At 54.8% G+C, this 7,941-nt stretch overlaps 3 protein-coding genes across 3 annotated transcripts in view; all 3 read left to right on the top strand.

Moving 5' to 3' along the window:
- Positions 1-2,144: 2,144 nt before the first annotated feature.
- LOC104546248 (phospholipase A2, membrane associated-like) lies at positions 2,145-3,567 on the top strand. Its single transcript, XM_010191593.1, has 4 exons — positions 2,145-2,181; positions 2,716-2,860; positions 3,080-3,186; positions 3,422-3,567. Exons 1-4 carry the CDS (start codon positions 2,145-2,147, stop codon positions 3,565-3,567), a joined length of 435 nt encoding a protein of 144 aa, XP_010189895.1.
- A 1,819-nt stretch (positions 3,568-5,386) lies between these two features.
- Positions 5,387-6,240, top strand: LOC104546250 (basic phospholipase A2 homolog). Its single transcript, XM_010191595.1, has 4 exons — positions 5,387-5,426; positions 5,690-5,834; positions 5,934-6,040; positions 6,119-6,240. The coding sequence occupies exons 1-4, from the start codon at positions 5,387-5,389 to the stop codon at positions 6,238-6,240; spliced, it is 414 nt and encodes a 137-aa protein (XP_010189897.1).
- An 831-nt stretch (positions 6,241-7,071) lies between these two features.
- LOC104546246 (phospholipase A2, membrane associated-like) overlaps positions 7,072-7,941 on the top strand; it is a 1,303-nt gene continuing 433 nt past the window's right edge. Inside the window, exons 1-2 of the mRNA XM_010191589.1 lie at positions 7,072-7,111; positions 7,300-7,429. Coding sequence (XP_010189891.1) covers positions 7,072-7,111; positions 7,300-7,429 — 170 coding nt within the window. The remainder of the gene's footprint in view (positions 7,112-7,299; positions 7,430-7,941) is intronic.

The raw sequence follows: 7,941 nt of genomic DNA, 5'->3' as shown, positions 1-7,941 counted from the left end.
GCCCATCGGTTCAGCCTGTCCAAATCCAAATGATAACTCCTACGGGTGGTTTTTAAGCCCGTGGGTTTGCGGCTCCATTGAAGAGAGGGTTTAGCTTCGCGTGCTCGCTCTCCTGAGATCCTTTGCAGGCTTAAAATGAGGGGATTTGGTTAAAGCCACCTGTGGATCCTCAGTCTGCGCAACCCCAGCCCTCTGGTCCTGATGTAGGCCCCTGGACGGTGCTTTTCACGCAGGTTTAACCAAACTACAGCAAAACCCCAGGAGATCGGGGGCATCTTTCCCCATCAGGGCCTACACAGCAGCAAAAACCCCCCACAAACCCCCCCAAAGAGCAAGGACCCACAACGCCAAAGCACACGAGGACGAGTGGTGCAGATAACGAACAGCAGAGTGGGGAAAATCGTCTATAATGGAAGGGTTTTTGTGGATGAGGTGGGAAGGGGATGCTTAACTGCCAGGGATGTCAGGGTTTGAAAAGCCAGGCAGGGAAAGCAGGGGGTTTGGGCATCGGCATGATGCCCGTCGGTTTGCACCGCAGCATTTTGGGGTGGTTTCTTGTGCTGACAACAAGCGGGTAAGCTGCTCGGCACACCTGAGCGGGGAGGGGAGCTGCTGCTGCCCATCCTTTCTGTATCAGGCCCGGGTGGCTTTTGATTCCACTTGGCAGCAGGAAGTAAAAGGTTAGAGGGAAGAAAAGCCCCGGGACAGACACCTCTGCCAGCCTTGATGACAGCACCAAGGTGATGTCCCTTCCAGAGAGCAGCTTTGGCAGCTCTCAAGAAATTCAAGAAGGGGTTTTCTTCTTGAATACAGAGCCCTGAGCTGTTTTCTTACAACATCCTCCCAAAACCCCCTTCCCTAGCAGTGTGGTTCATTACTGAGGGTGGAGAAGTGCGGTTCATTACTGAGGTTGGAGCCCTGCATACGCGCCTGATACCCTGCGTTTGTGTGCGTGTTTGCCCTCGGCCCCATGGTTCTGCCGGGAAGATAGCAGCTTTTGTTTCTTATCTCCTCTGGTTTTCTGCCTCCCTTGTGTCTTCATATCATGTCTCAGTTATCGTGATTAAATAAATTGTATTCAAAATGCACTCCAAGTCAGGTTTCCATGGCGTTTCCAGCCTTTGCTGCTGCTGATTTAACTTTGCAGACCCCCCTTGCCTACGTGGAAAAACAGCAGACTCATGAAATAAGACCTCGGTGCTCACGACCCTCCCCTTCGCCTCCCCTTGCCATTCGGTGTGGCCGGATTTGGATGCAGACATGGATTTGGGGGGCAATTGAAAGGACCAAGAGAAACCATCTCTGAGGTTTTGCAGGGCGTGAGCTGGCAAAAACCAAGCACTCACTGGAGACCACACCAGGGCCAAAGCGCTGCCTCTGCAGCTGGAACAAGGACGCCACAACCTCCATGGTGCCAGCTGCTCAACATAAACTGCTTTTTGTCCTGTCTCTCCAGTCACCAAACCCCGTGGCTTTTAAAATCACAGCCAAGACGTTGACTGGCCTCATCCAAAAGTTGTGTGGGCCCAGCCGACGAGCAGAAGCGAGGTGCTGAAGGTGATGGAGGGAGCGCGGCTGGCAGCACATCACTGCAGGGAAAAATTGCGTCTCTTGTAGAAGGGAAGGATGGGAACCTTCTCCTTCACAGAAGGGCTGCTCGGAGAGACCTGCTCTGCAATGAATAGCGCCGTCAGCGCAGACAGAGGAGGGGGTGGACCTCCCCAGCTATATAAAGCTGAGCCGCTAAGCCAGCAGTCTCAGATCTGTGAAGCCCAGGCGGGGTAAGGAGCGGGGGGATTTTACTGCCCTCTTGTTTCATCAGAGAGCTCAGGGGGTGGCGGTGGGAGGCTGCAGACGGTGAGCTGCTCTGCTAGCCCCAGGCAGGACAACCACTGTGTCCCCTGCTAAGTGCTGAAGCCCAAAACCGGAGTCCAAAGGCCCACTGGGTTCAGCTGCGTGCACTCAGGCACGGTGGTACCGTCACAGTGCTGTATTTCCGCAGTGACATCAATGTCGCCGTGTGGTGCTGCCAGCGTACACCCGACCGGCTCCGTGCCCTCAGCATGGGGACAGCGTCTGTCCTGCCCCCAGAGTGCTGCTCATCACCCACCATTTCGGTTTTCTCCTCCAGGGCCAGCCTGAGGATGAAGAATCTCCTCTTTGCCGTGCTCTTGGCTTGTGGTAAGTGCCCCTGTTTTACTGGGCCATGCTGGGATCTCATCTGTGTGGCAAAACAAGACGTACAAACCCAGAGCCTTTCTGCATGTTCAGGGTTTTGTTTAAATTTTGCAGTTTCTCTCTAAAGCTTTGTGTAGCACTGCTGCAGTTCTGGAAGTCTCTGTGACGGTGCGGATTTGGGATGCTCAGAGCTGTATTTACTTTAAGAGGCCCCAGAGCCCGTTGTCACCTTCTGTCCTGCTTGTGCCAAGCCCAGGGCTGATCCTGGCCATGTGGCATTGCCGGTCGCAGGATGCACGCGCAGCACGGCCTGTGCAGAGAGCAGTAATATCTTCTGCCAGATCAAATCAGGCAGCTGCAGAAACCAGACGTAATCCTGAGGAGGTTTTCTGGGGGCTTCTCATGGCTCATGTGCCTGAAAGTGCGGATTTCCAGCAACGCCAGACTTACTTAATTCCTCTGCCCAATGCAAGGCACAGGAAACGCTGCCTGCCTCGCTCTGCACCCATACAGACCTGTCCCTCTGCCCCTCCGCAGGGCTGCTGCCGGCTCGCGGCAGCGTTTTGGAGCTGGAGCAGATGATCAAGGTGACCACGGGGAAAAGCGCCCTGCTCTCCTACAGCTGGTACGGGTGTTTCTGCGGCATCGGGGGCAGAGGGACCCCGGTGGACTCCACCGACCGGTGAGTACCTGGAAAAGCATCAACGCCCCGGTGCAGGGTGTATGGGGGTCCCTAAAAAAAGCTCCTGGCAGCCTGCTGTTGTGTTGAGTGAGAGTTTTGCTGCTGCCTTGTCATCCGCTCCTCCTGGTCACCTGAAATTTGAGGTTGGACCTTCCTTTACCGTCCAAGTGTGGTGAGGGCGGGCTCGGGGGCAGCAGTTTGAGACAGTGTCCCCCACAGATGCTGCCATGCCCACGACTGCTGCTACAAGAGGGTGCGAGAGGGCAAATGCAGACCCCTGATAACCCCCTACCACTTCGATGTTGTCAACGGAGACATCATCTGTGGTGAGTACTGAAACCAGCCTGATGCCTGGTTGGACACTTACTGGAGGATGCAGCATATGGTAAATAAATGGGCACTGGGAGGGATGAGGGAGGCTGGAGAGGGTGAGCACCGGGGCATGCTTCTTCATGTGCTTCCCTCGGGCAGCTCCAGGCATCGGGGGTGCCCCAAGGGGACCCCATCGTCGATGGCAGCTGGAAAAGCCACTGCAGAGCCCTGTGTTTGCACCTCCTGCAGGTAAAGAGCAGAGCTGGTGCAAAAGAGAGACCTGCCTATGCGACAAGGCGGTGGCTTCGTGCTTCGCGAGCGCTATGCCTTCCTACAATGCATCCTACCGCTTCTATTTCAAGCTGAAATGCCAAGGAAGCAAGCTCCAGTGCTGAGGAGGGGAAAACTGCACCCAAGGTTGCAGATTTTGACTGGTTTTCCACATTGCTACGGAAACAAAAGCCTGATGTGGAGGCTGAACAGAGCCGGAGCCATCAAGAGGGTGCAAGGGAGCCATCAAGGGGATGCTCGGGGTGAGGAAAGGAACATGTACATTACAGATGGAGGTCCCCCAGTTCCCAGAAAGACACGTCAGCTTGACTTTTTGTCCCTTTCTCCTCTCCCTTCTCCCTTGATTTCATTTCCCAGCAAAGATACTTAAATAAAAGGTATTCAAAACGATTCTCCGTGGTTTTTTTTCTGTAAGAGCCACCGATACTGAGACGCTGCAACAGTGGCACCTGGGCTGCCGAGTTTGGGGAGCACTTTTGCATCTCACAAACAAAACAATTCCCCAGCGCCAGGCCCAGATGGCAGTCAGGGTTTTTGGCTTCTCCCAACACCCTTCCCGCTAGCTGAGCTCACACTCAGAGCTAAAACACAGCAGTGCATTAAGGGGCAGTGAGATACAGCCAAAATACATTTTTACAGGAATAATGGAAAGCAAGAAAATGTGGAAGATGATTTGAGAGCCTCCTCTGACATTTACTCAGGTTAAAATGGTGGCTGAAATTAAGGCTAAAGAATACTTATCTGTGGAGGAGAGAAGTCAGTTTTCAAAGCCTTGTCTATCCCAAGGCGGATGCTAATTTAGGAGGGCAGTTAAGTAGGGGATGAACTGGCTTCTCCATACGGGATGGATTCAGCAGAGGGGCTGCAATGAGGAGGTGGAAAAATCATAGAGAGAGAAATAAAGGGAATTTGCATTCACTCCTCCCAAAACATCATTTTGCTTCATTCTCTTCTCACAGTGGGTAAGCAGTTTAACCATCCAGTATCCTGAACCACCCAATGTCTCTGGGAACTACACATTTACAGGTGCTTTTATTGTTGCCCATATACTTTCCCCAAACAACCGAGAACCACACTATTCCTTCACGCCCTCAAAAACCCCCAAACCCACTTCGTTTCACAGCCGCTAGGATGCACAAGCTGAATCAGGGCTGTTATTCCCCCACCCTCCTTTATGGCACCATGGGGCTGGGGAGGGCAGAGTAAAACGCCCTTGGGTGTCTCCGGCCGGGGGCTGAGCGCGTTGGCTTCCTCCTCGGGCTGGAAATGACGCTGCTCTGCCAGCTCATCCCACCCAGCACCAGCCCCCGTGCCTGGGATACGGAGCTGGGGGGATTTCTTGCATTCCTGTAAAGGGGAAGGAAGGCACCTTCTCCTTTGTAGAAAAGTCTAGTCAGCAAAATTTGGGTGAAATGAGCATCCCACAGCAGGAGCAAATGCTATATAAAGCAAGCTCTGCTGGCTGCAGGGCCCTGCAAGCAAGCGGTGGCTTTCCTGAGGTAAGTGAGGATGGAGGAACGCTTTTCCTCCCTTTCCTACTTAAACTAAAGGCCACGGTTCAAGCAGGGAGTGAGGTCCAGGCCGGGAAAGCAGGAGCAAAGCAGAGGAGACCTGAGATGCCAGCTCAGAGGCAGAGTAGCGGGGTGCAGCCCTGGAGGGCCCATCATTTCTCCAACTTTTCTTCCTTTCTCTTCATTTTCCTTTTTCCCACCCTTCTGCCATCCGATTCCCATCACTTCCCATCCCTGATGCAGCAGCGCTTTGTGCCAAAGACGGGGGCATCCTCACCCCCTCATCACCCCTGATGCCCAGAGATGAGGAGCATCTCTGGCCTCAGACCAGGGGGGAAGTAAAAAAGAAAGCGGTTGATATAACAGGGGAAATTACAGGGGTTTGGTTTCCTCTCCCAGGGCTGTCAAAAAGATGAACTCTCTCCTCGCCTTCGCTGCACTGCTTGTTTGGGGTAAGTGTCCTACCCACACCAGCCCCATGGCTCTCCATGCAGTTGTATCTATGGAAATCAGGACCAGGCTGGTGATTTCCTAATCTTTCCTTAAGACCACCTGTCTGAAACACACAACTCTCCTGCACTGAGCCAGGGGTACCTTTCCTTTCCATTGCATCAACTCCTTTTTAAGACATCACCAGCCTGGTACTGATCTAGGGGATGGAGAAGCTGCAGGGGAGATGGGTGTCAGCCTGAGCCCTATTTATTTCCTCTCCTAGGCTTGTCCCCAGCTCATGGGAGCCTCTGGGAGCTGCAGAAGATGATCACGAAGGCCACAGGGAAAAATGCCCTCCTGTACTACTCCCTTTATGGCTGCTACTGCGGCCTGGGGGGCAAAGGACAGCCCAGAGATGCCACAGACAGGTAAGCACCCATTTAAGAACCTCCCTGGATGGTTTCAAATCTGGGAGGGGTCAGGGGAAAAAAAAACCCAACCTCCAAAAACCTCAACCTCTTGTACAGATGCTGCCAGCTGCATGATACCTGCTACAAAAACCTCCTGAGCTACCACTGCGACGCCAAGACGCGGGGCTACAGCTACAGCTGGCACAGCGGCAGCCCCTCCTGCAGTAAGTAGGACCCTGGCAAAGGGGGTATCACCCCCCAGAAAAAGCCAGGGCTGACTCTGGGCTCCCCTCTGCCTGCAGGAAAGGGCTCCTGGTGCTCCCAGTACTCCTGCGAGTGCGACCGCAGCCTGGTGCTTTGCCTGAAGCGAAACATTGGGAGCTACAACAAACGCTACCGCGTCTACCCCAAATTCTTGTGCTAGCAACAGGAGCCGGGATGCGGGGCCGGAGCAGGCACGTGGATCACACTACGTCCCTACCCGCTCAGACCACTTTAATGCTGCTGTAAATGTAATCAACGTGAAAATAAACAATGTGCTTAAACCATCCCAGTCCTCTGTGAGCTGCTGCTGGGCAGACGGAGAGAAATCCCCGTAAATACTCCACATCATCCTCCCCAACCTTTGCAAAAACTCTGCCTCAGCCCCTGCGTCACAGCCCATGGGGAGAGGGGGGGTTTGGCCGGCGAGGGAAGGGGCGTAGCGTAGAGCGGTTTTGGGACAGACGAGCCATTTCAGCGCTTCAGAGCCCACGGGCCGGACACGAAGGGGAGCCTCTCCTCAGGAGGACGGGGCGGCAGCGAGGAAGCGGAGCCGGAGCAATTCCCCAGTGAGCAACTCCCACCCTCGCCCCGCTGCTGCGAAGACAAAAATATGGGGGAGGGATGGGCGGGAAGGTGGATGCTGCTTTTTCTGCTGTTTTCTGTGCCGGTAGATAAAGGGTCATTGCTTTCAGATAAAAACTCAGTTGGGAAGTTGTAGCCTCAGGGAACAGCTGCACCACTGCTGCAAAGTGGTGCCCTGGGTACCAAAAGTGGTGGGGAGGGAGGTGGGAGATGCCCGGAGGGGTGGGACGACTTCAGAAAGTGTTTGCTTTCAGCTGAGAGGCAGCAACACAGATGCAAAGCTGCCTTCCTCCCTTCAGATTTTGGGGGACTTGACCTGAATTTCAGAGGGACAAAGTTTGCAAGGCAGCACCTGCTGCCTGGCTGAGTCTTCCCCCTGTTTCTCCTCCCAGGCCCGGGTGAGAGGAAGATGAAGGTCCTGCTGATGCTGGCAGTGGTGCTTGCCTGCAGTAAGTGCAGCCGTTCCTGACCCACGGACGGGAGCCAGGCTGCAGCCCTGTGCCGATGCCAGGAGCATCCCCAAACCCCCATGTGCTCCACAGGGAGCCCCCAACAAAGCCCTCCTGTCACTCCTGGTTCCCCAGACCTTATTTCTGCATATAACTCGCCAAAAAATCACTTTTTCCGGTCACTGTAGGTGTGTTTACAGCTCACGGGAAGCACCCACGTGGGTTTGCACCAGGACTTGAGGGAAGCACCGTGGGAAATCTGACTGCTCACGGCTGTTACTCGCGATGGGGCAGCGGCGGCACGGCTTCAGCGGACCGGTACAGGCAGTGCTGCCCTGGGGTGGCTAACACTGGCCCTGGGGTGGCTAACACTGGCCCTAGAGAGGCTAACGCCAGTCCTGGGGGGGCTAACACTGGCCCTGGGATAACCCTAGGGCTTGTGAGCAACCCCAGCAGCATCCTCCGAAGCTTGCAAAATGCAGACCAGGCAATGGGGAGCATCAGGAGGGGAACAGGTTTTAGAGAAGGGGAGAAAGCGAGGCAGCGCTCACCACCAATTCCAGTCCTGCAGTCAGTGGGGTTGTGCCACTGACAACCAGCTAAAGTCACTGGGACGGCACCAGGGGAGAGGGACAGTCCCCGAGCTGGGATGCACAAGGGCTCTTTGAGCTGGGTAGCAGTTGCATGGGGAAGCAGAGAAGAATCTTGGCATGGGAACGGGCTGGGAAGAGCAGCTCCTGGGTGATTTAGAGCAGAAGGATGCAAATGTTGGTGGCTTTTCCCACCCTGCTGGCAGAGCCTGTTGCAGGTAGGTTAGAAGCAGCCACTGC

The sequence above is a fragment of the Mesitornis unicolor genome, unplaced genomic scaffold (genome assembly GCF_000695765.1).
Source record: "Mesitornis unicolor isolate BGI_N332 unplaced genomic scaffold, ASM69576v1 scaffold39649, whole genome shotgun sequence".
Taxonomy (NCBI): Eukaryota; Metazoa; Chordata; class Aves; order Mesitornithiformes; family Mesitornithidae; genus Mesitornis; species Mesitornis unicolor.
The sequence above is the reverse complement of the archived record's forward strand: the minus strand, read 5'-3'. Positions and strand labels throughout refer to the sequence as shown.

Coding starts and splice junctions, on each gene's coding strand:
- LOC104546250 (XM_010191595.1), top strand. CDS start 5,387: ATGAACTCTCTCCTCGCCTTCGCTGCACTGCTTGTTTGGG. Junction 5,835..5,933: donor CCCAGAGATGCCACAGACAG/GTAAGCACCCAT, acceptor CCTCTTGTACAG/ATGCTGCCAGCTGCATGATA. Junction 6,041..6,118: donor CAGCGGCAGCCCCTCCTGCA/GTAAGTAGGACC, acceptor CTCTGCCTGCAG/GAAAGGGCTCCTGGTGCTCC.
- LOC104546248 (XM_010191593.1), top strand. CDS start 2,145: ATGAAGAATCTCCTCTTTGCCGTGCTCTTGGCTTGTG. Junction 2,182..2,715: donor TGCCGTGCTCTTGGCTTGTG/GTAAGTGCCCCT, acceptor GCCCCTCCGCAG/GGCTGCTGCCGGCTCGCGGC. Junction 3,187..3,421: donor CAACGGAGACATCATCTGTG/GTGAGTACTGAA, acceptor CACCTCCTGCAG/GTAAAGAGCAGAGCTGGTGC.